The sequence below is a fragment of the Coffea arabica genome, chromosome 5e (assembly GCF_036785885.1).
Source record: "Coffea arabica cultivar ET-39 chromosome 5e, Coffea Arabica ET-39 HiFi, whole genome shotgun sequence".
Taxonomy (NCBI): Eukaryota; Viridiplantae; Streptophyta; class Magnoliopsida; order Gentianales; family Rubiaceae; genus Coffea; species Coffea arabica.
Genome location: NC_092318.1, coordinates 51,808,579 through 51,835,796, shown reverse-complemented (window position 1 = coordinate 51,835,796; position 27,218 = coordinate 51,808,579). Strand labels below are relative to the sequence as shown.

General features: G+C 38.1%; 5 protein-coding genes and 1 long non-coding RNA gene across 15 annotated transcripts; 4 read left to right on the top strand and 2 right to left on the bottom strand.

The window, feature by feature from the left end:
* Positions 1-866: 866 nt before the first annotated feature.
* On the top strand, positions 867-2,554 carry LOC140006736 (uncharacterized). The gene is made up of 2 exons (XR_011814531.1): positions 867-1,379; positions 2,240-2,554. It is a non-coding gene; the product is annotated as an uncharacterized lncRNA (long non-coding RNA).
* Positions 2,555-2,599: 45 nt separating this feature from the next.
* On the top strand, positions 2,600-5,426 carry LOC113687653 (uncharacterized). Its single transcript, XM_072049822.1, has 6 exons — positions 2,600-2,727; positions 2,818-2,953; positions 3,812-3,920; positions 4,190-4,332; positions 4,442-4,549; positions 4,966-5,426. Exons 1-6 carry the CDS (start codon positions 2,600-2,602, stop codon positions 5,407-5,409), a joined length of 1,068 nt encoding a protein of 355 aa, XP_071905923.1. The 3' UTR covers positions 5,410-5,426.
* A 431-nt stretch (positions 5,427-5,857) lies between these two features.
* On the bottom strand, positions 5,858-7,359 carry LOC140006335 (probable 2' cyclic ADP-D-ribose synthase BdTIR). The gene is made up of 2 exons (XM_072048158.1): positions 6,840-7,359; positions 5,858-6,365 (listed from the first exon to the last, which is right to left on the bottom strand). The coding sequence occupies exons 1-2, from the start codon at positions 7,331-7,333 to the stop codon at positions 6,218-6,220; spliced, it is 642 nt and encodes a 213-aa protein (XP_071904259.1). The 5' UTR covers positions 7,334-7,359; the 3' UTR covers positions 5,858-6,217.
* Positions 7,360-11,613: 4,254 nt separating this feature from the next.
* LOC140004047 (COP1-interacting protein 7-like) lies at positions 11,614-19,375 on the top strand. Of its 9 annotated transcripts, none has more exons than XR_011814530.1 (11): positions 11,647-11,948; positions 12,041-12,217; positions 12,314-12,438; positions 12,917-12,972; positions 13,076-13,122; positions 13,223-13,375; positions 13,979-14,217; positions 15,051-16,753; positions 17,041-17,769; positions 18,605-18,698; positions 18,906-19,375. XR_011814530.1 is itself a non-coding variant. In XM_072049204.1 (10 exons), exons 1-10 carry the CDS (start codon positions 11,890-11,892, stop codon positions 18,626-18,628), a joined length of 3,312 nt encoding a protein of 1,103 aa, XP_071905305.1. In that variant the 5' UTR covers positions 11,647-11,889; the 3' UTR covers positions 18,629-19,375. The 9 variants fall into 9 exon arrangements, 6 of the variants coding, with proteins under 6 accessions (XP_071905304.1, XP_071905305.1, XP_071905308.1 ...); XR_011814529.1 differs by having other exon boundaries at positions 18,777-19,375; XR_011814528.1 differs by having other exon boundaries at positions 18,773-19,375.
* On the bottom strand, positions 18,703-19,996 carry LOC113743541 (uncharacterized). The gene is made up of 3 exons (XM_027271595.2): positions 19,928-19,996; positions 19,750-19,844; positions 18,703-19,636 (listed from the first exon to the last, which is right to left on the bottom strand). Exons 1-3 carry the CDS (start codon positions 19,994-19,996, stop codon positions 18,703-18,705), a joined length of 1,098 nt encoding a protein of 365 aa, XP_027127396.2.
* A 3,032-nt stretch (positions 19,997-23,028) lies between these two features.
* LOC113688035 (uncharacterized) lies at positions 23,029-25,582 on the top strand. 2 transcript variants are annotated; one of them, XM_027205620.2, is made up of 4 exons: positions 23,029-23,280; positions 23,379-23,555; positions 24,682-24,887; positions 25,051-25,582. In XM_027205620.2, the coding sequence occupies exons 2-4, from the start codon at positions 23,466-23,468 to the stop codon at positions 25,310-25,312; spliced, it is 558 nt and encodes a 185-aa protein (XP_027061421.1). In that variant the 5' UTR covers positions 23,029-23,280; positions 23,379-23,465; the 3' UTR covers positions 25,313-25,582. The 2 variants fall into 2 exon arrangements, with proteins under 2 accessions (XP_027061421.1, XP_027061419.1); XM_027205618.2 differs by having other exon boundaries at positions 23,376-23,555.
* The last annotated feature ends 1,636 nt before the right edge of the window (positions 25,583-27,218 follow it).

The window sequence follows — 27,218 nt, the reverse complement described above, 5'->3', positions numbered from 1 at the left end:
TAAATCAGGGAAATGCCAAGTCAGCGGGAAACGTTAAAGCAGAGGGCGTAGCGTGCAGGAGGAGTAACGGCGTCGCAACGCCGTACAAAGAAGTGGGGGCGAGGGTGTCGACGTGGATGGAGGGAATGGAGCCCGCAGAGTTTAGCCACACGTGGGGGCCCGTAGTTCATTGGGTGAGTGGGAAACGGGAGCGTGGCAGAGGCCTTAGGCAACGCGACGATCACTTGCTCAGCCTTCTAGGTTTTTTGGAGGATCCCCAAAACTGCCCCGTTGCTATCTCTAGAATTGAACGAATATTCAACTTAGCAGTCTTAACTTTCCATTACCGCCCTCTAGGCTCTAGGTTTGTTGGCTCAGGGGAGAAATACTGAATAACCAACAAAAAAAATGTAGAATTTCTACTCCCTCGTTCAAGAAATTCTTACCGTCCATTACTTGGCAGAAACAGAAAAAAAGAAAATTTCTTATTGAACAACTCCATATTATGGGAGAAAAATGTGAAAACATGCCGTCCTTTAACTCTTCTTCCCTCGCCATTACGATTTTCGTTCGATTTCCTTTAGTCATACTGGTATTATATTGCACGAACTCAAATGGGATGTACTGTGTTTCACATATGTCAAATACTGAAAAATGATGGATAATCTACTATCACGAGGAGGCAGAAAAAAATGGATAAAAAAAAAAGGAATGCAAGTGTCACAGAGATTATATTTGTCATCACAGTTAAATACATAAATAGTAATGGCCATAACTGATAAGTATCACAGATAAATGAATCAAATGGTGAGACACATTTGGTCTCATGGATCATCTATTATTATTATTATTAACATATTATTAACATAACACTCTAACAGCCAAAGGGTGTTACTGTTCATTTGCTTTTTTTCGTCGTCGTCGTCGTCCGCTGTAGCATCTCAAATCATTCATCCTTTTTATTTTATTAATTATTTATTCCTTTTTTTTTCTATTACTACAAGGCCACGCGGCCTACTCCTTCTTTTTCTTTTTTATTACAAGGCCACGCGGCCTACTTCGTTAGCTGGATCACTTTTTCGTCTGTCATTTTTCTGTCCTCTTTTTCCTCTCTTGTGTATCATCTTCGCATCTCAATGGCCTGCGAAAAACTTTTCCAGCTTCATTTCCTTAATGAAGTTTTGTTTCTGCCGCTCATTACCCTATGGTTTACTGTTTTCTCGGTTTGCCCGTTTCGCTCTCTTTTGCTTGCTGGATATCTCGCTACTGTTTCTTCTTCAGCTGCCTTTTGTTTTCATTTTCAGCTGGCGTCTCTCAAAAAACTTCATCGGAATACTTTCCCAGACCGCTATCCTTAACGGAGTTTCTTCTTGCTCAGCCGCGCCAATCTTCATCTTCAGGTGACCTGTTATTATTATTTTTTTTACGTCTTTTGTGGTCTCTTTTTTTCCCCTATGCTTTACCAGTTTCTGTTTTTCCGCGTATTTTTCCGCCTTCTTCCATCTGCGTTTTTAGGTCAACTGTTCCTGCTTTTTTCCCTGCTCGATTTGTCGCTGCTGGGTTGCTTTTCTCTTCGTCATTGCTTTTTTCCCTGCTCGATTTGTCGTTGTTTTTTGAGCTGGCCTCGGGGAAACTTTTCCACCTTCTTTTTTCCCACAGGTGGCCTCAGGAAAACTTCAGGCCACCCTTCGTCGTTTCTGCCCTTGCCGTTCTTCGGGTGCTTTCCCCCTTTTTTTGGGTTCGTTTCTTCCTTTTCATTTTCATCTGTGACGGCAGAGATACTGATTTTATTGCATTCTTCTTTTTTTATGTTTTATTGCTGATTCTGGTTTTTATATTGTTCCCTTCCTTTTTTCCCTTTTGAGTCTTTGATTTTTTTGTTATGTCAGCCTGTTCTCTTCACTGTTTCCCCGTTTTTCCCCTCGTTCTTTGTTTATTTATTTCACGTTCTCTTTTCCCCTGGGTTTTTCCTTTTTCTTTCTTTTTTCAAAACAATCACTATAATACTATCACTATAAGTTCCAAAAACATTATTCCATCATAAGAATTGTCTTCTTAGAGAATGAACAGAGCTGCGGATTTGTCAAAGTCTGTGCCTTAACCAGTCACACCTCCCCAACGATGCTGGATCACAGCATAAACCATAATAATGTCTCTCATTTGTGAAAACTGCAAAAGGGAAGCAAGTTTTTTCTATGTTTTCTGTTTTGCCTTTCCTTGCATTGCTGCCTAATTGTCTGCATGTGTTGTTTAACCGCAGATGTAATGGGGATCGTTGTTCATGCTTTCCCTGCACGAGATGTTTATATGGAAGGGACTATGCGCCATGGGAGAGACTATGTCATAGTTGACCACATGTTACCGTTTCATTGTGGTTTACCTTACTTTTGTCCTTCGTTTGAGCCCTTTTTCCCTGTGTTAGATAATCCTTTGATTTGTGACCTTGCTGCAGTAAACGTCCAATTCTTTTGACTTTGTGGCAGGATTTTGAATCTGTCGAGGGCTGTGTTATTGATGAAGCAATGCCTACCATGCCTATTATTATCGCTATGAGAGTTAGGGTCTTAATGGAAAATTGTATGTCGCTCTTTTTTCTTGTGCATTATGTTTTGTTTCCTTGATGCCTGGTTGGTTTATTTTTAGTTGCCTCGCTTGTTTTGTTGTACTAGATATATCATTGTCGACCCAGCCATCTTCTGTTATACTTGTTGCTCTTGATGTTTTGGAGGCACGCGAGCTTGACTGCTGGTTGGTTTTTATACTTTTGAATTGCTGTTCATCAGTGTGTGGCCTTTTTTATTCTGTTATGGGCTTACTTTTCTTTGTTGTTTCTTGTAGGTGTGAAAGAAATGTCTTGGAATTAGTCCATATGATTTTTGACAATAAATCATACGTTGATCCGGCTATTCTTTTACCTCATGTTCGTGCTCCAACTCTTACTGCAATCTCCAGCGTTGCATCCTTCACTCGCTTTGTTAGTGACTTTCTATTTTTATACCGCAGCTTTTTCCTTTGCTGTTGTTTTTCCCCTTTTCTGTAGTTGTTTTGCTGAGTAGTTGCTACTCTATGTTGTTTTGAGGATCGAGCAACCGTTTGGATTAAGGGCCGTGTTGAAATTGCGTGTCCAATGACTCGCTTTTGGCATCTCGCCTGCCCCCACTGTTATCATTCATATGATTTTTCCACTACCTTAGGGATTAGGTGTCTTTCTTGCGGCCTGGGAATGTATATTTTTCCAAGGTTCATTCCATGTTTGGTATTAGTTAGTTGCTTTGGTTCCAATTAGTCTTTTTTTCAAATGGCTTTGTTTTCTCCTGCTGGTTATTTCCTTTCGCTTGCGTAGGGTATGGATTAGAATTTTTTATTCATGACGATACTGGCTATGTAAGTGTTGTCACTCTGGGTGCTGAAGCTGAAAAGATAATTGGACTTAGTGCATTTCAATTGTACTAGACAGTTGATGACGAGGTTGTGTTTTCCTTTCCACTGCTCGGAGCTTTGTTCACTGTAGTTGTGCCTTGCTATCAGCTATTTTCTTATCCCCATTTTTTATCTGTGCAGTTTTTTGGCCTGTATAGACAAGTTTGCCGTCGCCTAGAACGGAAGAACCTGTTGTGTTATATAAAGCATTCCTCATATGTGATTAGGTCAACGGCCATCGCCAAGTTCACAGTTGTTACTTGCTATTTGTGTTAGGATCAAGGCTGCTTTTCCGATTGCCATGTTGCTCTTGGCTATTGGCCTTCTTGATCTTTTGAGCCTTTGAGTCTGATGTTATGTATGGACTGTATTTTGTCTGTTAGGTTACTTTTTAACTTGATCTGTAATTCAGTTGCTTGTAAATAATGAGGAGCCTTTATCCTCCCACATTCACAGTTTAGTTCCAATAACCAATTGTTTAAGGACCTTTGTCAGCAATGCCTCTGTGTCAGCAATGCCCAGTTGTGGCTTTTTTCACACGGGATTTGCGCCTTGGATGTTTAAGACATTCCCAATTCCGGTACTACATTTGTTTCCCTCCATCCCATTTACCTACTGAAAACTTGTGGAGTGATTAATTTTGTTTGAGAAGAAGCTCTTTTTTTTATGCGTGTTTCTTGCTGTGATTATATTTTTTAAGGATGAAGAAAAGAAAAGCATGTAGAAAACTTGTCACGGATTGCATGTGCATTGTTTTGGTATTTTATGCTTTATTGAATTGATAAAACAGGGGATGACACTGTAATTGGGAATGGTGAGGATGATGATGGAGCAGGGCCATGTGGTGGAAAGTTCAAGAAGTTATTAATTTTCTCTGGGAATGATTACCTAGGCTTGAGTTCCCACCCAACTGTTATCAAGGCCGCAGTAAAGGTAATTTTTTTTTAATCAATATGTTGTTGAGTTATGGATTCTCCTGATATCAAATGGAGAATTTTGGTTAATAACTTGTGTTGTGTTGTGGTTTCCCCTGACAAATTAGGCAGCTCAGTTGCATGGGATGGGACCTAGAGGTTCTGCATTAATTTGTAGTTACACAAATAACCACAGGTTGCTGGAGTCGGCATTGGCAGACTTAAAGAAGAAAGAGGTAGTTTCAAAATTTTCATTCAGTACCCAGTAAATGCAGATTTTTAAAAAGGTTTTATTGATAACATTTTTATTTCAGAACTCTAAACAATCAAGTGATAAGAAAAGTGGTTATGACAATCCATATGACAAAATTTTTAGTTAGGTGTGATTCAACTAGGTCTTGGTTGCAATGAAGCTTAAACCCAATGAATTGGTTCTTGCCTCCCATGTCTATTGCAGCAATATATTCATTATAGATTTCATTTCTTTAGAAGGCAACATATGTTACGTATAAACAAATTGGATGTAACTTCCTATTTCATGTACTATGGTCAATAGATGGTCAAACTTTACCTGCTATGCTTTTGATCGTAATGAAGGGTTGATGCTGCTGGATTTAGACTAATGAATTCTTGCTCTAATATCACATATTAGGATTGCCTTCTCTGTCCCGCAGGCTTTGCAGCCAACATGGCACTTATCACAGCAGTTGGAAGTGTTGGTTTGCTGTTAGCTGAAGGGGGAAAACCTAAAAGGGATGAAAGAGTTGCCATTTTTTCTGATGCACTCAACCATGCATCAATTATCGATGGTATCCGCCTTGCTGAGAAACAAGGGAGTTTAGTCAACATTGCGCGTTCGTATTGGTCTTTATACTGGCGCCTTCGTTTAACCATTACGTTTCTTGCATCGATGCTGCTGGCTTCTGCAAATTCAAAATGCTCTTCGGAAATACAAATGTCTCCATGGTCTTCAACAAGGAGAAATACTTGTATTCATACCCCAGTCCCGTACATCCCTTGCTGTTTTAATTTTCGGAATCAACAGCATAGAAATCATGTATCCATGGCATCATACATTTCACCTTTAATATATTAGTAGCTTTGATTACCAAATTAGTATATCGCATCCATTACCAGATTAGCTTGTTCCATTTGTTCAACAGTTTTCGATTGTTAACCAATACATATACCTCCACTATTACTTCTGATCTAATATTACTTATCACTAAAGCCAACTATTATTTACACAATTTTAATCTTTCATGGGCATTCACGTTTTATATTCCACCGCGCGAAGCGCGGTTTACCTCTCCTAGTCTATTAATAATTAGCAAGAGCCCCCAACGAGGAATGCGGTAGTATCCCTAGGTCGCCAGTTCGAATCCTATGGTATGGCGCTCGTATCCCTGGACAAAACTTTGCAGGTCAAGAGGTGGATTAGTCTGCCTAAACTGGGATATCACCTTCTGTTGGAAAATAATATTAATAATAAGAAGCAGAAGTTTATGTTCATTATAATAAAAAAAAGTCAATTAATAAATGACTTCAGTGAATACAGTGCTTTATTTTATTTTATTTTATGCTTTCCAGGAAAAAGTACAACGCTCATTCGAGTCTCAGTTACAGTGATACAAGCAGCATTAATTTGGAGAACCAACAAAGAAAATTTAAGTAGGAGAACAATTACAACGAATTTTCGCTTCAAAGAATTGGTAAAAGATATAGTCAAAGGGGACAAACGACATGTATATGTAGGGATGTCACCTTATTTACGAATGAGACCGTGCAAGACTGAAAGAATTTGAATTGAATTGAATGAATATAGGGAGATTATTAGTTAATTATTGGCTTCGTTCAGAAAACTCAGCAGATGTATTATTTTGGTCAAAATCTTGGTTTTAAGATCAGTTGCCAGTGTTGGTGGAGCAAATCTTGGGCACATCGGAAGGGGACTTTAGCATTCTCATGTGCATCATTCTCTCTTCATTCTCGACCTCAGCCAAGCTCTCCATTACTATCTCTGCTGCGTCCGTTAGCACTTCGGACCAGTTCCTGTTAATTTCCACACAGACATTATTAATCAATAAAGAAATTCAACAATTAATTAATAAAGTTTAATTTCAATATTAAGGAAACATACAACACATACATATCATAAATTTCCCAAGAACGCAAGTGTTTGAACTTTTGAAATCAATCGTGCTATCAATCTCTTTATCTTTTTGTTTTCTTTCATTTATGTTTTTTTTTTTAAATTTAAGAAACGGGAATGAAAATTGAGGATTTGAACCCAAGATCTCTAAAAATCTGAACTCCTCCTTCACAATTGAGTCTGCATAATTAATAGTATAAGTAAATTATGTCTTGAAATTGAACTGCATATCCATTTGGTTCAGAATCAATCGTATCTAAACAATGAGCATATATAGCAAGTCCATAATGCATATTTTCATCTGCGATAACTAATTAATTATCGTTCTTTTTTACGTAAGAAAGTAAAAACAAGAATGAAGATTTATTTCTTACCCTTTGGTGGAGTCAAATGCAAGGCCTACGGTGAATTTGGCTTCCTCTAGGGCCATGTTAAACCTCTCAATCTGCTCCGGGGGAACCCTTCCATCGTTCACAACACGAAGCTGTGATGGCTTAACATCACAGAAGATAGGGATCACCTTTTTCTTAGTCTCCATGATCAGGGCCAGCTCATGCAAGCAGAAATACGACTGACAATATGTAGGAGAAAACACTGCAACTCCAATCTTGCACCCCTTTATCGCAGTATCGATTTTCTCGAATAACTTGTCGCCCGGCTTCATATTCTTGTTGTCCAAAAATGGACGACGTCTCAGCCGAACAAGATGATCATATAGCAAGGAAGCTATGGTTTTCTTAGTATCAACGCCCCTGTGGTTAATGAAGACATCGCATGGTGGCTGAGGAATTTTGTTAATCAGACGGGTCGGATTTTGGTAGCTGAGAACATGGCGTTGGAGTATGTTCTTGGCCACTGAACGCTGCATGGTTTTTTATGAAGATTTCAAAACCCTCTTCTTCTTCTTCTTCTTTTTTTTGGGTTTTTGAGTATTGCAATAAAAAAAAAATAGAATGTGTTTCTTTTTCTTTTGGCTGTTTGAGTGTGTAATGAAATTCGTTTTGGCTTTTGCAGTTTATATAGGGTTCTCAAAACGGCCTGTTGATCATTAACCACGTTCTACTAAAGAACAACATTGGTATAGTTTATGTGTTGTGTTAAGAATTTTCGAGTTTACTACCAGTTCGAACGTTTAACGTTGATTTGGAGTTTTGACATATATTTTTAGTGGGAAGTTCCACGGAAAGGACGTTGAAATTCATGTTATAACCGAGTGATTTTGACAAGAGACATAAAAGGACGAAACTTAATTTTCTCTTCGGGGTGCTCAGACGAATTATTCCCTAGACCCTTCAAACAAGTCGATTTTGACTGTTGTTTTCTCAAGATACGACGGGGTGCTAAGTTGTGGATGAATTGAGCCGGCCAGCCGGGCTGGAGGGCAACATAACTAACAGTCGGAAATGGACGCCGCATTAGAAACATGGGATTGGATTGGTGGAGCTACGAATTTGTCTGAAGCCCAAATTGTACGTCTAAAGGCCCAACCAAAGTTGCACGTAATAATTGACAAAATTAATAATATTTAATCAAAGGCCTGGTAATATCGAAAATAATAAAGACACCCGCCCCCTCTCCCTTTTTTTTTTTTTTTTTTTAACTAATTTTTACCTTTCTACTCCAAACTATCAGCTAGGATTTGAATCCTCGTTTACCAGGATTTGTAGTTCTTTCTACTAAAAAAATTAGGAATAATTAGCCAACCGTAACGTCTATTAAAATGATAAAATTTGATTTGTTCTTGTCCTTTTTTTCCACATTATATTTTTTTATAAGATTTTTTTCTTTCTTTCACCTTGAGAGAACTGTTTGGCATTCCCTTTTTATTTTTTTATTTCTTGAAAGAACATTTTTTACTTGTTCAAAGCTGTCTATCCACTTAAAATGTCTATGCTTCCAATACTTTCCAGAAGTGGAAATTATAAAAATGTGAAAATACTCAAAAGTAACAATGGGGACAGACGCAAATTCCAACCTCCAAGTAGGATCATTAAAGAAGGTGGGTTTATTGAATAAAATCACATGAAACCGGGGACAAGAGAAAAGCCCACCTGCCCCTCACAAGGCTCAACAAATTCTCAGCGGCTGTGTATGAACCTGACCCTCGGACTCCTCATTTGGTTTAGGCCATCAACCGGTAAAAGAAGCCTAAGAATGCAGAAAATGGCAGTACTAGTAGTATATGAACGAGTCAATAGTTTTCCTTTTCTTTTTGTCCCCCTGTCCTGCAAGAACGAGTCTAACAATTATTCTTTTATCAACTCCCTCAGACTTCAGAGTCCCGAGGGAAATCTTGGGATTCACCATAGGCCTCCAATGATGCTAAATTTTCACCTGTGTTCTTATAAAATTTGGATTTTGTTCCCCAAAATTTTCAAGAAACAGAAAAAGCTGACGCTGTGACTCTGTTGAATGAGTCTTGTTTTCTTTTTCTTTCTTTTTTTTTTGTGTTGTTGTTGTTTATTTTCCCCCTTGTTTGGCGAGACTGAGTCTAAGAGTTACATGTTTGATCTAGTCCATCACTAATGCCCACCATTACAATAACATAATAATGATGCTAAAGCCTTCCAGCTACATTCTCATAAAGTACTATGGTTTTTTCTCCCATAATGTTTTTGAATCTTGTCAGCCACTACTACAAAACAAAACAAAAAGGAAAAGGAAAAGAAAAACCCAAATACCTAATTGGCCACTGATTATCTTTTTCATAATTCTCCTATTCTTCGTATGCACCTAGTTTAGCATATCTTTCTTTTAATGGATGGTGATCATTAGAGGGCACAAAGTTTTAGAATGAGCATCTAAAAACTAAAAGTTTTTTTTTTTTTAATCAAGAACGGAATAATGAAAATTTGGTATAATCATGGGACCCAATAATCTAGTCATTTGGTCAGTATCATGATAGAAAAGTGAGCAACTTATAGTAGTAGTTTCGAATGCATGCCCCTAATTCCTAAGGGGATTGGAGCTGAATTTATCCAAACTTCTTCCTACCTAAAAAAAATAGAAAAGTGAGGCATGCATCCAACTAAACAAAGGTAACTCAATGTCACAAATAATCTCCAATAAATATCCTTTTATGAGGGTAAGGGACTTTGTCTAATCATCTTCACCTAAGGACCACAAAATTGAGACCGACAAATGTTACTTATTCAGGACATCATTTTTTGCTCTACGCCTTTTTCTTTCCCCCAACTCCGTGTCTTGATTAAGCAGAATGCGATTAATTAAGATGCTTCCTCGTTCCCCCAAACGAATTATCCCCCAACTTTTTGCTAAAATTTTGACTAATCCCTTACCATGGAGCTCTCAAATTTTAGATTTAGTATTATGTAACTATGGAAGTTAAGCAGGGGTGGGGTTTCCAAATTATGAGCAACTTATATATTAACCTGGGGGGGGGGGGGGGTGGTTTGGCTCCTGGCATTTATTATGGAGGCTTGGAAGCCCATTTACAGCCCCCATCCATACTAACCAGCCTAAAACTTATTCATTCACAAGATGCAAACTCCGATGGCTACTTCTGATCCCACTTTGTCCAAGTAGAGGAAAGGGCCATAATTCAAACTGGGAAATTGGGTCGGATTTTATCTAGTGTAGCAGTACACAACTTTTTCTGTGGTATATGTTGTGTATAGCCCAGGCAAGTTTTATCTGAAGAAAAATTTTTCCCTACCGCGGGTTTTTTCTTGTATTTTATTTAGTATAAGCGGAAGGACTCGAACCCGAAATCTCTTGTTTACATTCTCTCCCTTTGAGTTTTTTCTTGTTAGATGCTATTCATGTATATCTCTGACATTCATGCACCGAGCAAAGGAACACAAATGAAAGGGAATGTTATTTGTCTTGATATATGTTTTTTCCGGAATCTGCAGGTATTGTGTTACTAATCATCATTAATAAAAAAAAAAAAAGGGAACATGAATTAGTCCCAGAACTAGATCTGAATATTTGACGGGCCAGGCAAGATCAACAGCAACAACAGTACTAGTTACAGCTAAAACTACGAGACAGAAAAGGTTTGTGAATGAGTATGATCAAGTCTAGTACTCTAGTCCTACCCGGTTCTGCATGTGTATGATAATTATCCAATGATATTTGTAATTAGTCAAACCAATAATTGCTGCCAAGTTGATTATAACAAAGACAAATGTTGCCAGTTGTGAAATCACCCACACATGCATAATTAATTTCCTCTTCCTCTTTCATCCGGGGAGGACATTCGTTTTACAAGAGGTTAATCATATTTTAACCGCTTTCTTTCTTTGGAACATCTTCTCAACAACATTCTTTTACTACTCGATCCATATATATATGTTATGTTCCACTTTGACACATGTTAGTGAATCAGCTGATGTTCTTGATGATGATTAATATAGAATGTATCGCTGTTCTCGTGCTTGGCTGCATAACAAGTGTCAAAGGAAAGAAATACACATAGGTATATAGAAATTGGGACAGTTCCTAACAATTGAAAAGGTATATAGAAAGTAAATAAAAAAGAAAGAAAGAGGTCCAGTTGTATTGGTTAGAAGGAAGGGCTCCAAGTAGTGGATATTTTTCCTTTGGAAAAGTCTGGTTCATACAATCAGGTGCAGCTCCAACCTGTAATGCAATTGATTATTCCTTGCCCTCATTCTTACTCTACTACAACATTGAGAGTGACAGCAAAGTAAAGCAATGCCAGTTTTGATCAAAGATTTTAACCCACCCCCTCTTGCATTTCTCTTCTTAGAGAAGAAGGCTGCAGTATGGTGAGGTGGTTTGTCAGTAAACCAAATGGAACTGCTGCCGGAATGGAGGAGCCCTCTTTATCTTTAAACACAAGATTATTAAGTTACAACAGCTGCATTATAAGGCTAAACAACACACTGAAACGACTTCTCAACTAACCTCTAACAATGGGCCAATATCCAAATTGCCAATGGCTCCTTCCTGGTTCCTATCAATACATTATTCATAATTCTATTTCTGACGCAGACATCTAATATTCCTTCACTATGCTACAGAATATGGATCATCAAATAGGCACCAATTTCTTCGCAGGGTCCATTTATCGAAACACTCATACAAAAAACTGTGAGTTATGAAAGGGAAATAGGCACCAATTTCTACCTTGATATGAACTTGCTACTTTTTTATTTATAGTACTATTGAGAGGACATGTCGGCTGGGGATAGTGGACCCCACGTTTGAATCCCGGTAGAAATCCCTCCCTGTGTTTCACATTCACTCACTTGCCAGCATGTAGCAGCATGTGCCCCAGGAGCTTCATCGCCTCCCCTTTTCCTGTCCATTATCTAAATTTCTGATTAAAGAATTGCAAGAATCATCTTCCAAGAAGACTAATGTGCTGAAACAACAAGACTTTCTGATTCCTGTTTCTTTGTTTCTCTGAGTGTGTGCTTTTGTGCGTGAAAAAGTATGGACTCGAGAACCCATCTTGATTATGTTCTGTTTCAGCTTACACCAACTAGAACCAGGTAAAACAGTTGTGCTTTTTCATGCAAATTTGTCCATTTATTTGTGAGAAAACTCGCTTATTTTGATTGGTTTGCTTAATGGTGTAATAAAGGTGTGATCTTGTAATTTTTGCTGGTAACAAGAATGAGAAATTAGCTTCTGGGCTGCTGGAACCATTTCTTTCTCATCTCAAATCTGCAAAAGATCAGATTTCTAAAGGGGGTTATTCCATTACTCTTCGGCCTACGTCCAATAACGCCTCTTGGTTCACTAAAGCCACTCTGGAAAGGTTCCATTTTTATGCTATTGATCAGTTGTTCTGAGATTTTTATGCTGTTAATCAGTTGTTCCATTTTTATGCTATTGATCATGTTGTTCCTTTCAGGTTCGTGAGGTTTGTTAGTACTCCAGAAGTTCTTGAGAGATTCGTGACTATTGAGAGGGAGATCACGCAGATTGAGGACTCAATTCTGTTGAATGAACAAGCAAATGGGCAGATTGATGCTGACGGTAAGATTGATGGACCTACTTTCAAAGATTCTGCCATACACTTTGTGGACTTGGATTGAACTTTAGTATACAGTTCATAATCTCCAATCAGTTATGATAAAGAGAATATGAAATTGCTTGGTTATGAGCTGCAGGCCCCGTGTACATTGGAAATTTCGGAATCTGGTACCATATACATCAAAAGATGTAAAAAGAATTGGTAAAGAGATCAAAACAGTATGTCTTTGGGCTAAAATACGGACCAAAAGAGGAGTTCTCTCTCTCTCTTTCTCCCTCCTTCTTCCTCCTCCTTTAAAAGAGATAGATCTGATTTTCTTTGTTTTCCACTGCCCAAGCACCATGCACTTCTGAAATTGTGGGAAAACTACTTAGTATAGGAGGCTGATTCGACGAACTGTATACTTCAACTTGTTTTTATATCATTAAAAATGCTTCTTGTGCACTACTTTGAGCTTCTCAACAATCACGATGTCATCAGCAGGAAACATGTCCCTGGCTGTTGCGAATACAAAAGGTTCAGCTGCTCAAGCTAAGGTAAATTCGACTATGGTTGATAGGTTTTGTGACACATTTTGCAATTCCTACTGATATTTTCTTAACGAGTGCAATAATTAATTTCATGTTTACTGTTGTCAAGGTCGAGTCGAGTGGAAATGGAGATGCCACACAAGAAGAGAATTCCAAGTAAATATCGGCACCTGGTCATAGTGATCTATTGTGTCTATGAAGTTAAGGTCTCTCCAATTTTTTCTCTCAATAATTGTTTGCTGCTTGTAATTTACAGGGTTCAACTTTTGCGTGCCTTGGAAACTCGGAGGGCTGTACTAAGGAAAGAGCAAGCAATGGCTTATGCTCGTGCTTTGGTAGCAGGATTCGAGATGGATTACATAGATGATCTGATATCATTCAGCGATGCATTTGGAGCTAATCGTTTAAGGTAGGAAAGTGTTTTGTTATGGACCCTCTGGATTGCATCAGCTTTGCCTGTTTAACAAATCATGGATTGACCATAAATTGAAGATGGGAAATACCCTGATTCAGCCTACAGGCTTATCTAAATCATTTTTTCTTGGTGTGATTAGAACTCTCTTTCAGAAACCAATTTTTGGTACTTCGAGACTGCTAGTTGTCTCTACTTCTCTTTCCATTTATACTTTTATAACATTAACGAAAGGAAGCCTGACCTCCAGTTGCTTTAGAATCTAGACATTCATTTTTTGAGTTAAAAATTCTGCATTGCCATGAGCAATTTTCTTCTTGTCTCTTGGTTATTAGTGAAACATATTATAAAGATTGTTATCCTGATACTTGAGTAAACTGCAAGACTCTTTCTCATGTTGCAGATCTATTTTGACATGTCCTTTTTTATTCCTTGAACAGGATAACGTTTAAACTGTATCGAGTAAAGTGTTCGCTTCTAGATACAAGAAGCATTTTCTGCTTGATTATTGAACAAAAAAAGTTTCCTCCATAAAATAATTAATTCACAAGTCTCTCTCTCCCTCCTACTCTGAATGACTCTAATATCTGGTTTCATCAGGGAAGCATGTAACAATTTCATGGAATTGTGCAATAAAAAGAGTGACGATAGAATCTGGATGGATGAAGTGGCAGCAATGCAGGCCTTCTCTCCAGAATTTTCTTACTTGGGAACATCTGGAATCATCATTGCTGGTGAAGGTAATGATGGTGCTCTCTCCAGCAGACAACCGAATGGGCAAGTAGATGCACCAGCATCTGACTCAACCACAAGTCCTGGAAGTTTAGAGACTAATCCTGGTAAAGTTGACTCCCCATTTTCCTTGTTACTACTTAAAAGAATCTAACTTCTGGGGTCAAAATCAACTTTAGAATGCTGACTGCTGACTGTCTGATGGTTTTGGATAGACGGTTAACTGAAGTTAATTTACTATCCTCTTCCTTCCTTGTATCTCGTTTTCGTTGCTTCTATTTCTGCTCAAAGAAAGTGTAAAACATCTGTCTGTTTTGCAACTTTGACAGCTTACCCCATTGTTGTCATAGAAATCCATCTTTAATGCATTCTAAGGACCTGTAAAATCATTTATGATATGCCTCTCTATATAGGGTAAGTATTAATAGACCTGAACAGCTTGTAACACACTCTCTTCTTATTCTCCATTTTGATCATGGCAGTTCAACAAGCATGTATACAAAAGCCAGTGCATCAGACACGTAACGCCTTCCTCCCAGTTAGACAATACCTTGAATTTACAGTGTCCAATGACCTAAGAAGTTAGACTGAATCTTAATTTCTGGCTGAAAATGTTATTTAAGCTTCCACATATTTGCTTCTCCAATTCTTCTCAACTTCATCCAAAGTGTCTGTCTCCAGATGAGACAGAAGCCACAGAACTATCACAATGTGCTTTTGCAATAAATAGCCACACCTTCAGGGTACTGGCAAAAGAAGTGTTAGTTAAAGCAATAGCATTATCACTTCTGTATCAATTTCAAGCACCATTGAAATATCCTTTTTCTTTTCCTTTGCAAACATTAAAATTTAAATTCATGAACATTATTATTTTTACAGTAACTCAATTTAGTTCTATCCTGTCACCGTCAACCACCAATGATCATCCTGGTATTTGCAGATAATGGCTTGCCAAAAGCAACTTTTGCACAATCATCTCAAGTACCACCATGGGCACAGTACATGCATAATTTTCAAGGTCCTGCATTCCAACAGTTTCCCCCATATCAAGGCTACTTCTATCCCGGAATGCAGGTTCCCCCGTCATATTTTCCAGGAAATGGACCATGGCCTTCAGGTACTGAAGAATCTGGTTTGGGCCATCATGCAGATGATGATCGGAAAAGTAAATCTGTTTCCAAGAACAAGGACAAATTTTCAAATAGAAGAAAAGAGCGTACATCTAAGCATAGTGATAGCAATGAGCCTAGTTACTCCAGCTCAGCAAGTGATTCAGAGGACTATGAGGATGATGGAAAAAGGCATTCCTTGGATCAGTTGCCTAAGAAGTCTGGAAAAAGTTCTTCGCGGAAGGTTGTTATCCGCAACATAAACTACATTACTTCCAAAAGAAGTGGAGAAAGAGAGAGCAATTCTGAAGTTGATTCGTCAGATGAGGATGGATTCATAGATGCTAATTCCCTTAAACAGCAGGTGGATGAAGCTCTTGGATCATTCGATAAACGGCACAAATCAACATCAGGCAAGAACAGAAAACGGGATGGAATCAAAAAACACATCAATGAAACAGATGGTCTTGCTAATAGGGACATTGAAAATATATCCGCAGCCATAACTGACGGAGAAAAGAGAACTCAGGAGTGGGATGTTTTCCAGAGTCTTCTTATGAAGGATGCAGACTCAGATTCAAGAGCGATTGACACTAGCCAAAGCACCGGAGAATATCACGAGTATATGACCAACAAGTTCTCAGGGGGACAAAAATTTTCGTCCTTTAGTGTGGTAGCAGAGGATGTGCCAAGAAATCGTGGTATTGCAACAGATGCTTTTCTGTTGGGAAAAAGGTCTGTAGCTGATGAGGGTATACCAAATATGGCAAATTTTGATGCTGGGGAAAATGTCCGTGCTGTAGTAAAGAGTGGAACTGCAGATGAGGAATTATTACTGTCACAGAGATTTGTAGGTTCAGAAGCACATCGCCAAGCTACTTTGTCTGACTGGGGAACTGAATCATCCATCATGAAGAGCCAAAGAGAAGAAAACTGGTTTGTTGGCAATCGACCAGATATATCTGGAGATCACACGATGTTTAATGGTCAAAATACTCCTGCCTACGGTGTTGAGCCTTTGCAGATTAAGGAAAGCAATAAAGATGTTCTCGTTGACGACTCATTCATGATTCAAGCTGGGCCAGTTGGTGGGCCATCCATTGACGAACAAAAGACTGATATTTTTCTGGAAGCAGATATGGCTGGTGCAAACCAACATGATACTAGCAGACCTGATGATGCACAAGATAAGATCAGAACTAATAATGATTATGAACCAGATGATCTCTATATGGTGCTTGGACGGCATTCGGTAGCTGAGCAAGTTGCTGCCCCTTGGAATCCAGAGATGGACTACAATGATAATTCATTAGCTGAAGCTGTGAAACAACAGTCTGATGTTGAAACAAACGATTCTATTGATGTTAAGAAGCTCCAAAATGTTAAATCAACTAACACCACTACTGGTAAGTCTCAAGTCAGGTCTAAAACCACAGCTGGATTACTAAGTAGGAGCAGATCAGAATTGTTATCAAAATCTGGGAACACTCCTTCCAGAAGCAAAACAATGGTTCACAGGAGCAAAACTGATCAGGTAAACATCAAACCTTATTAGTCCATGGAAATCACATAGAACAAGAGTTACGACTACCTTTTGATATGCAGTACCTGTAATTTGTAATCACAAGTATAAAGAGTCTTTTCCTTGGCATTAGCTCATCTCCTTGCACATTGAAGTTAGTATAGGGTTGTAAAATGACTTGTTTGGGCTCATTAGACTATATCCAATAGTGTTTTACTCATTTAATCTATTTTACGCATTTGTATGATTCACACCACTTTCTTCGATGTCCTCTTACCTTCTCTGCATCTCGTTGGCAGGAAGAAGAGAATAGAAAGAAGATGGAAGAATTACGCATTCAGCGCCAAAAACGAATTGCTGAAAGAAGTGCCACCAAGGCGTCCCCTGCAGTAACTTCAAGGATGACCACAAAGGAGAACAAGAAAGCCACATTGTCTGCAAATAATGGGGAGACTAAGGTGCAGGCTTCAACTCAGGAGACAACAAAATTACACAAGCCTGTTTTCAGGAGTTCCACGATAGATCGCCTATCTGCTGCTCGGACAAGTGATCTGCGATCATCAAGTGAATCAAAAGCAGGCCAAACTAAAAAAGCAACAATGAAGGACAGTGGACCTCAGAACAAGAAGGTAAATCAAGAAAAGTTGATATTCTCAGATAAGAAAACTGGTGCAAAGGATTCCAATAAATATTCTTCTATTTCTGATGCTCCTGGAAGTGATGATATGGCAGCAGTGAAATCATTGCAAAACAAGCAAAGCAGGCCGAAAGCTACACCAGGTGGTTTGCGCGAGGAAGCTGAAGATATTAAGGAGTTGCACAGTATTTCTTCAATTGATAAAACTGAAAGAGAGAGAGACTTGCCAGTGCCGATTGAAAATCATTCTGCTCAAACAGAACCCTTGAGTGTTAATGTTGAGGATACAACCAAGGCATCTCTGGTGACCAACGATTATACTGGATCAAAGCCTGAAATGAGCGGTTATGAACTACCTTCCACTGCTTCAGACGTTATGGAGGATATTATGGTGAGTGAAAATTTTCCTGTCTTGCCCAAGGTTTCTGTGTCTGAAGTCTCAACCCCACCACAGAAATGTGACACAAGCCCTGAATACCACAGCCGTAAAAAGTGGAACAATGGTGAAACCTCCCCTAAAATCTCCAAGGGATTCAGAAAGCTTCTATTGTTTGGTCGGAAAAGCTGAAAGTCTCCCGGAATTGTTCCGACCGTACGCTAGTCCAAATTCTTTTATTTGATTTGTGAAGCAGTTGATTATTAATTGAAATTTTTGTGTGCCAGGTAGATAAAGAAATGAAATGATTTCGATTCAATAAGGCCTTGGGTTTTGTTGCCAAATGAATATACATCTAAACAGGTTATCTACAATTCCTATAGAAGAAATGTAAGAGAGTATTCTTTGTTTCACGTGTCCAATAAATTTGAATTGGTATAATATTCTTTGTGAAATGTTGCCAATATGATCTTGTAGCATTCTCAATAGCACTGTAAACTCTCTCCGTTTGTGTGTGAAAATGTATTTATTCCTTTACTTCTGAATCTCGCTAGGATTATCTCATGTAATATAAGCTTTCTTTATATTGTTCAAAAAGGTACTTGTGTTCATCTTCTTTAACTGTGGTATTATGTACATTGCTGTTGTATAGAATGTTTTGCATTTGAAAATTCCAGCACCATTCAAAATTCAGATGTAAAACCAAGGGGATAAAGAAATAGTGACTCGAATTACTTTTGAATGCATTTTGGTATCTAGACTTCAATACTGCAAAATGAAGTCCTGCATGAGCTTACCACAAACTTCCGTGTGTCTAAAAACTGACACTAACATGAAGCTTCTGTACTAGAGAATCAAAAGGGCGCAGCTATGACTGGTGAACTGTCAATTAACACTTAGGCAGCAAGAGCAAGATCAATTTTTCCACCTCAACTACTTATAAGGTACTTATTTATTTGAAATTTTCCGCATGTACTCTTTCTTTAGATTCCCAAACTGGACTACCAAATCATCATAGTCAGGAAGCTTTGGATGTACATGGGCAATAGGAGATCTGGGAATTTCTTTTGTTTCCTTGACGTGACATTCAGCCTTGATATCTTTGTCATTGTGTAAACATTGACCCCCGATGACTTCTTCATGTTGAGAAGTGTTCGTGGCAATTGCGGTATCATATCTTGCATCTACTGAATCTGGCTTGATCAAGTGATCACACTTTTTATCAGCGGCATTCGTGTTGGAAGATCTCTTAAAGCTGTTGGAGGAGTCCAAAGTAGTGTATTCACTCCCAGTCATAATATCTTCCCCTTGCATATGTAGCTTTTCCCTGTCATGGAAACAGAGTGGGGCTGCCTCTATTTCAATCGGTTTTCCGTCTGATCTAATACTTTCCAAGGAATCGTCATCACTCTTCTCTTTGAATGTAACTGTATTAGCTGCTTTAGAGGCTACATAACCTGCAGTACCATCTGAACTATCAGGAAAATTACTCCAAAAGGTTACCATATCCTTGCAATCTTGCAAGGCAAATTTCGGTCCAATGTCAGGCAGCATTTCCTCGAACTTTTTGGGTCGAGTTTGATCTTTAATGCCATTATTACCATCATTTGAGAGAGGTCCAGTATCCTGCTTGTAGTCTCTTGCTATGTCATTTATTAATTGGATCTTCACATCTTCTGCTACTGACTTAACAACGAGACTGTGCTTTATTAAAGAGTTCACGGTGTTTCCTGGCAGAAGCTCGACATTGGCTCTCTCAAATTTCGGACCAAGAAGTCCTTTGAAAAGATATCTTAATGAATGCAGCTCTGGCAGTTCACCACATCTTGAAGCAGCAAATATCAAGCTTGATATTGCTTCACAAACATCAACAGGCAACTTTCTGCGGCAGTAAGTTGACAGAGAAAACAGTCCAACTATAAAAATGATTGCAATGCTCAATTAAATCTCTATAAGATGCTGGAATGAGCAAGACCGAAATCAAAATTAGCTTACCTGTCAGGTCTAATATCCTTGAGGTTTTTGACAACACAATCACAAAACTTGTCAACTTGATCATAAGCTGATAACTTAAGCTCGTCCTTGTGAAGCTGCACAGTCTATATCACTGAGTAAAAGTTAATGCAAAGAAAATTTCACGTTACCAAAAGGGAATATCAAGAGCTATGATTACCCTGGATAAAGCAGCCTTATGCTGGCCATTTTGGAGAAGTTCAGCAATATCAGCACGCAGCTGCCTCATCATGGCATTCCTCCTGTTCTTTTGGATTGCTAAGCTTTGCCTCAGTTCCTTGATCAGTTTTTTGCTGTGGTAAAACAAGAATGCGGTTCGAATGGTGTCACCACAACTCAAAACTCTTAAACCCCATAGACTCAGTATTCATCTTAGATTTTGGAAATTGGGAAGGAGAAAAATTTTTATTGAAATGCAACAAATAAAAATTAAAATAAAAAAATTTCTTAGGTTGCTATATTGTGTAATAGTATAAAATAAGGAGGGTTTCACTAGCAGTTAAGAAAGATTGTAAATTAATTGCAGACCTTTTCGTCTTAGATACACTTGGCCCAATGGGCTTGTTGGATTTTCCCACCTTTACTACCCAGATGCATGTTGAAATTTTAATAAGAGGATAAACAAGTAAAAAATTTGTCGGTCAAAGCCTTGGCATGCAAGTAAAATGGCTCAAAAGCGGGTATTAGCCTGTTGAACTTCCTTTCATATGCTTCGCTTTTTTCTACAGCAAAATGGAAGAAAACTTGATGATATAGACCCAAAAATGCAAAGATAAAAGGCATTAACCTTTAGCATTCTTCATATAAATTACAAATTCTTACTGTGAATATATCACAGTAAATTATCACAAAAAATATAGGCCTTGTTTGGCAAGCAAGTTTTTGATCAAGTTTGTCTGCTACAATTTTTTAACAACTTTAACTACAGTAATCTTAAAAAATTTCTCAAATTTTTTAAATTATACACTTCAAAATATTCAAAAAAATTTTCTGCAACTTTTATAATAAGTTACAGTAAAATTTTAGACAAACACCCAAAAAACTCACTTGCCAAACGAGGCCATGATGTCCAGTAAAGAACTGTAAATGAATACATCAGGGTAGCGAATATCAAACAAAAAGGCAACATTAACTCAAGTAAATCAAGTTCTTTCCCTCAAAAAGTACTATTTGCATGTGATCGAAATGCTTTTTTCGATCTCAATAATATCAACAGACCAGTGTTAACAGTATATAATTGCAAAAAATGTGTTCTGAAGTGCGTATATAAGAAAGTATATAGAATAATAATGGTGAGAAAAATAAATTGATCAGCAAGGAAAAAAAACAATGAAACACAAGCTGAGGCATGACTATTGCGTACCACTTGGAGGCTTTTCTCCATCTTGAGCCTTTGATCACCTCAAAAATTGCGCAAAACGCTTTGAATCCCATCTTCGCTTAGTAGACCTGGGAACGCAATTTAAACAGTGGCATATAGAAGAAGAAGAAGAGGAGAAGAGGGAACAAAATTTCATGGAACAAACAATAAAGTCATGATACTGTGCTATAAAATCTTCTTGCAATAGATAGTCATATAGTAAGAGGCCAAGGAAACTATTCGTGGTTAGATTTATATAACCAGCTGCCCCGTATTTATTTATGGAGAGTCTTTCCATGCTAGAAATATTACCCCTACGTACGCAAAATCTTGATCAAATGTAGAAACTGTATCTCTACATTCCTTTTAGGCTTCTTGAATTTCCTTGGTGATATTATTCTCTTCCACTACAACCAATATGTGCTCATAATTCTCGGGTGAAGGATCACTGGGCATTAAGCATGTTGGACTTTTGGTTGTGCAGCTAGTACTCAAATTATTAGGTGTTTTAGAAATTAAAACCTAAAGTTTTTAGTTGAGTGTCATTCACATTGTCCTATATGGAAATACTCCATTTGGTTGTTTTCTGTTGTTCCATTTAAGATTTAGGCCTTGTTCTCGCTTACTTTAGATATATTTTGCAAATTATTATGATTATAGAATATAATCAGAATCAGCAAAAACTAATCTTTGATTGACTATGAATTTTACTTTTTTTAGTTATTAAAGAGTCTATAATCTGAATCAAAAGTGAGAATATCACAAAAATAATTATTCAAAATCAAAATCTATAATCAATTAAAATAATCAACCGAGGAAAGGTTGTTAGTTGATAAAAAAATTAAAAAAAAAAAAAATCTAAAGATTTGTGTTACTCCCATGAGCAAGTTTTGATCTGATGGATATTAGCCCACTAGTTATAAGACCACATGTGTCCCAATGCCAAACCACAAAGCATCGCCCCTCAAAGGCCCATACCTACAAGACATCCTAAGCCCATTAAAGTCCCAGCCCATTTTAACACAAAGCAAAGGGAACGTCTGGATTCAAATGTTTGCTTTCAACCCGGCCCAAACAGAGGAAAAAAAAAATTATGAGGACCAGTGTGCGTGTAATCATTTTGTACTTGAATGGATAGGGATGTACGCTAGACAGGACTCTTCACGAACACAAGCACAGGTGCATATCTATACTTGTACCTGTGCACACACCTAAGAGTCTAAGACTTTGTTCTCATGAGTTTTGATTTTCTCCACTTTTTTTTTTTCCAGAATTTTGAAATTAGTTAGTTAAATCTAATCCCAAATTTAACCCCAAAAACCGACAACTCTTGAGGTAAACTTGTATCGTTTGAAAATTCAATGTCATTTAATAAATTAGGATGTTTAATTTTTAGGTATCAAATGCAATTAAATAATTAAGATTTAAATATATTAAATTTAAGTGTTGAATTGATCTATCAAATAAAAGATTTTAAACATTGAATCTCATACTTATAAATCAAGCGACTAGTGCATCAAGCATTATAAATTCTTAATTTCAAATCCTCTGACAAGCGGCCCATTAACCAAGTTATAAGCATATTTGCATTAGTTGTAACTGTAAATTTTGATGATTAATGTGGGCAAACAAAGGCCTCAGGGTACTTAGAAAACCAGATTAGATTAGTTCAAAAAATAAAAACCAAATTAGAAAAGGCCATGGATTGAAGCGGCTACTACAGCGTATGACATTCGTGCAGAGAGTTTAGACGGGGTTTGTATTTTGTGCTGCTTAGAAGGCCACCGACAGGAAGAGTATGCTTCGTTGTCAACCGCTGCCACGTGGCTCCATCAACGAGCAGATCATGTGATCCAACGTACACCGCACCGCTACATCAGCCGTCAGATCCCCATTTATCTTTCACAAAAAGTTTTGCGTCACCGACACGCAATATCCGTCACAATCATCCCCCCGCCAATTACAGTTACTACTCGGTGGAGCAGTAACCGTCGGACCGAAGCAACTCATTTTCCACCACTTGTAGATCTTGTACGCACCCAAAATACAAGTAAATAAATTAAAATTGTCAGGGAGAATTTTGGCTGTCTGTTTTTGGTGGTCAGTAGCTATAGATGGTGGCTGGCGAACTGTTGGGTTGTCATTAGTTTTTGGTAAAAAGTCTCTCTCCTTCTGTAAGATAAATATTTTAGTAGTTGGTTTCTCTTCTTCTTGATTACTCAAATATTGAATTTTGTTGTATATTTAGTAGCCAGGTACGTAACGGGGGAGCTGTACATTGAGAGAAAAAGAGTGAGGAGGAGATCTGGAGAGTGTGAACTGAAGAAGCCTTACTCCGATGGCTTCAAAATTGTTGATGGTTACTATCTTCATATTTGATCTGATTGCTTTTGGTTTGGCTGTTGCTGCTGAGCAAAGAAGAAGCACTGTAAGTTGTGATTGTTTGTGGACCTTCTACCTTTTTTTTTTTTTTTGAGTCCACATTGCCCATTTTGCAATGCAAAAAGTAACAAAGATCTGAACTTTGCAAATATTGATCCGAAGAAAAATGGCTACGAGCAATGTTTATTCACTTGAACTGATGGAGACTGGAACGGAACGCTGTTTATTCACTTGAATGTGGTCGCTCATATGTTACGAATCAGATTGTTGCTGAGTTTGATTTACTTTGTAATTACTGCATAGTAGGGACTTTCCACCTCTTGGATTTGTTTGATAGGTTTAATTAATATCAAGAAATATAAGAGTTGAGTGAAGTATCAAGTACATGTCTAGATTCGGAGTGGCTTCGAAGTCTAAGGGGTAAGTTATCTACCATTTTGATCATTTGATTCATCCTGTTTATCACATAATCAAGATCCAGATATTGAGATTGGAATGGTCTATGATGCCTGCAGAACTATATCATACTCTGTGCAGCCATTCAAACTTTAGCAGTTCCGCTTTGTTCATGATAATTGAGAAACTGGATGCAAAAGATATGTCATGTTGCGTCGGACTTCTTGTCAAGGTTCACAGAAACCAATCACTAGAAGACGATGCTTTGCACAGAAAAGTCAGCTTAATTTGCCCTGTTAAATACCATTGTCTGACCTACACATGCACATCATCTCAAGATTCCTTCTCTGAAATTCAGCCAGTCTCTACTTTGACTTGTTTCATCTGTAAATGCTTACATATTACTTCCACAATTATTTCTAGCGAGTAGTAGTTTGAAATCTAGTAGATGTGTTGCCATAATCCGACTCCCACTGCTGGCGCGTTGTACATGCATGCTTTAGATTGTTGCTTCTGTACACCTGATCTATTGGAATCACCCAATATGCTCCTTTGGGTTCAACCAAAACGTAAGCTGGTGGACATTATCGTTATCGTCTGCTGTTTGAATAGAGTTTATTTTTGCTGCTCGAGATGGATCTTGTTTTGCAGACTTTCGAGTTATTCTGAAAAATGTACTTAATATGCTAAACTTTCATTTGAATTATGAGCTCTTTTCTGTCTTTTTTTCAATAAGCAAGCCCTTACTAATGGTCCTCTAATGTGCTTGTTGGCAGGCCAAAGTTACATCGGATAATGAGAAAGATTATAATTATTGTGTCTATGACTCTGATATCGCAACGGGGTTCGGTGTTGGGGCATTTTTCTTCCTCATGGCTAGTCAAGTGATCATAATGTTGGCAAGCAAATGTTTTTGCTGTGGCAAGGCTCTCAAACCTGGAGGTTCAAGAGCTTGCGCAGTCCTCCTCTTTATTATTCTCTGGTATGTTGCTGCGGAGCTGTTAGCTCCGTTTAATGTAATTGTTATAATCTAATTGGCATGATGAGAAATGCTTTTCTCCATTATCAATACCACTTACAACACAAGTTGGTGTTTGAAAGATTGATGGTTTTATTATCTTCTGCAAAAAATTGCTATGATTCAGGGTGTTCTTCCTGATTGCCGAGGCGTGCTTGCTAGCTGGTTCAGTTAGGAATGCTTATCACACCAAATACAGGACGATCTTTGGTGGTGATGATCCTCCCTCCTGTGAGACAGTTAGGAAGGGAGTTTTTGCCGCAGGAGCAGCTTTCGTATTCTTCACTGGCATAGTTTCCGAGTTCTACTACGTTTCCTTTTCTAACGCCGGAGCCAACTTTGAACCTTATGGTGGAGAATCTGCTGTGGGCATGGGAGCCTACAAGTAAAGCTTGTTAAGCTGATAGGTGAACTACATCTTGTTGATAGAGAAGTCGTAGTGTGGACTGGAGTCTGTGATTGACTTGTATTTCCCCTTTCTACTTCTATTGATGTCACAGGAGTCTTAATTGAGTTTTTGATTCTTTCATGCCTGTCATTGCAAATATCTTAGATGCATGTATTACAAATGTCTCTATACCCTGTATCTAGTGTGAGAGTCGGAGTTGAATTGCAATACATCGAAATCTCGAATTCAAGGTTGGGAGTTCACATTTTAAGTAAGGTGTAATACTTATTAAAGCGGCATTGGATTTTGGCAGCTTTGATCTTTTTACCAATTTCAAGGTGACAAAGAACTGTCCTTAAAGGTGATCCTACTTCAAGAAGGGACGGCTACATTGTTGCCGGCAGGGAACTGTGGGAGTTATTTCCTTAAGTTGTCCGTGTAAACGGTAGTTTTTTAGAAGAGTTCTTGCAAAAGCGTTTGAATCCGTATGGATTGGGTGCTTTTAAGGGTTTTTTTTTTTTCAAAAAAATTTGTAGATGTATTCATAGAAAATTTCTGTTTGTATGGTATGTTTTGAGGTACCTTTAAAATTTTGACTTTTTTTGGAACATTTCTGAAAATTTTAAAATTTATTCTCCTTCCCCCTTCTCCAACCTCGCACCACCCTCCACTCCTCCCCACCCGACACCATCTCACTGTCGTCGCCCCTCCCTCCCTCTCCTATCGGCCACCTTTCTCCTTCCTTTCTCTCCTTTCCTCTCGCCCCTCCCCCCGAAAAAAACCCCCTCTTTCTGCCTTTTTTCCTCTTTCCCTCTTCCTCCTTTCTCCTTAAGACCAAATCTGGGGAGAAGGAGAAGTGGAGGAGCAAGGTCGGGGGGGGGGGGGTGTTGGGAAGAGGGTGCAGAGGAGAGAGGGGTGGTGGGCATCTGATGGGAGGGAGAAGGTGGCGAGAGAGGATGGTGGTGGTGATGGACGAAGAAAATGATGGTGATTTTTTCAAAACACTTTTTCCTGTATTTTTGTTAGGTGCATTGAGGATGTATTGTGAGTAATTTGAAAGTATGTTATTTTAGGCTTGTATTTAGATATACAAAATTTGTTTTTTTTTTCCCCTTAAAACTCCAATCTCTATAGAGCTTTTGTTGGTTTATTTTATTGGCTAAAAGGAGTTTTAAAAAAATTAGTGTTGGGAAAACGATGAATCCTAAAAATAGCATTCACTATTTAAATGAAAAATATTAGTGTTAAAATATTGTTGTACAAAGAGGAATGTGACTGGATTTGTTTTTGACTGTGACTTAAAAGATTTTCCACATACTGTGGTCTACAATGAGTGACGACAATGGCAAATCACGCCTCAATTAATATAATCCACAGACCTTATGACTGTCTATGGGTGCCAAATTAATGGTTTGAACTTTACTTCTCTGCATTAGAATTTGAGGGACAAAAAGAATTATTAACCATTAAGCGTGCTGGTGGCATCAAATCTGCACGCCTGGTCGCTGGTTTGACTTTGTGGCCATCATTAACTAGTGTCAGTTCAGTGTTTTGACTTTTAAAAATACCTATTTTATTTGTAGTATTTCTCTAATGACGATTAATTCTCGTCGACGGGGCCCGATTTGGTAAAAAAGGGATTGTTTAAGTGGATCAACACTAGATTGAGCTTCTTTCCACAAATGGCATGCTGTATAATTCTGCTTAAATATTGAAATCGACATTAACTTTGGTTTCATTTTCACTTTGAGCCATGTAATTGATGGCCAGAGAGGCTTAAGCAAAATTTAGATGGATGAAATTTATTAGGGCACTTTCGTTGAGTAACAAAAATTTGTTATTATTTTTGAATTATTATTTATATTAATTATAATTTTTTGCGTTACAGCACACTACACATTATACGA

What these genes read in the sequence shown, in the direction of transcription:
- LOC113743541 (XM_027271595.2), bottom strand. Translation starts at nt 19,996, where the DNA reads ATGAGGCAGCTGCGTGCTGATATTGCTGAACTTCTCCAAAATGGCCAG. An exon ending in ATAAGGCTGCTTTATCCAGG is followed by an intron (nt 19,845 to 19,927) that starts GTAATCATAGCT and finishes TAGACTGTGCAG; the next exon opens with CTTCACAAGGACGAGCTTAA. An exon ending in AAGGATATTAGACCTGACAG is followed by an intron (nt 19,637 to 19,749) that starts GTAAGCTAATTT and finishes TTACTGCCGCAG; the next exon opens with AAAGTTGCCTGTTGATGTTT.
- LOC140006335 (XM_072048158.1), bottom strand. Translation starts at nt 7,333, where the DNA reads ATGCAGCGTTCAGTGGCCAAGAACATACTCCAACGCCATGTTCTCAGC. An exon ending in GCATTTGACTCCACCAAAGG is followed by an intron (nt 6,366 to 6,839) that starts GTAAGAAATAAA and finishes GGAAATTAACAG; the next exon opens with GAACTGGTCCGAAGTGCTAA.
- LOC140004047 (XM_072049202.1), top strand. Translation starts at nt 11,890, where the DNA reads ATGGACTCGAGAACCCATCTTGATTATGTTCTGTTTCAGCTTACACCA. An exon ending in TGGGCAGATTGATGCTGACG is followed by an intron (nt 12,439 to 12,916) that starts GTAAGATTGATG and finishes CGATGTCATCAG; the next exon opens with CAGGAAACATGTCCCTGGCT. An exon ending in GTTCAGCTGCTCAAGCTAAG is followed by an intron (nt 12,973 to 13,075) that starts GTAAATTCGACT and finishes ACTGTTGTCAAG; the next exon opens with GTCGAGTCGAGTGGAAATGG.
- LOC113687653 (XM_072049822.1), top strand. Translation starts at nt 2,600, where the DNA reads ATGCCTGGTTGGTTTATTTTTAGTTGCCTCGCTTGTTTTGTTGTACTA. An exon ending in GCACGCGAGCTTGACTGCTG is followed by an intron (nt 2,728 to 2,817) that starts GTTGGTTTTTAT and finishes TGTTTCTTGTAG; the next exon opens with GTGTGAAAGAAATGTCTTGG. An exon ending in CTCTGTGTCAGCAATGCCCA is followed by an intron (nt 3,921 to 4,189) that starts GTTGTGGCTTTT and finishes TTGATAAAACAG; the next exon opens with GGGATGACACTGTAATTGGG.
- LOC113688035 (XM_027205620.2), top strand. Translation starts at nt 23,466, where the DNA reads ATGGCTTCAAAATTGTTGATGGTTACTATCTTCATATTTGATCTGATT. An exon ending in CTGAGCAAAGAAGAAGCACT is followed by an intron (nt 23,556 to 24,681) that starts GTAAGTTGTGAT and finishes GCTTGTTGGCAG; the next exon opens with GCCAAAGTTACATCGGATAA. An exon ending in CTCCTCTTTATTATTCTCTG is followed by an intron (nt 24,888 to 25,050) that starts GTATGTTGCTGC and finishes GCTATGATTCAG; the next exon opens with GGTGTTCTTCCTGATTGCCG.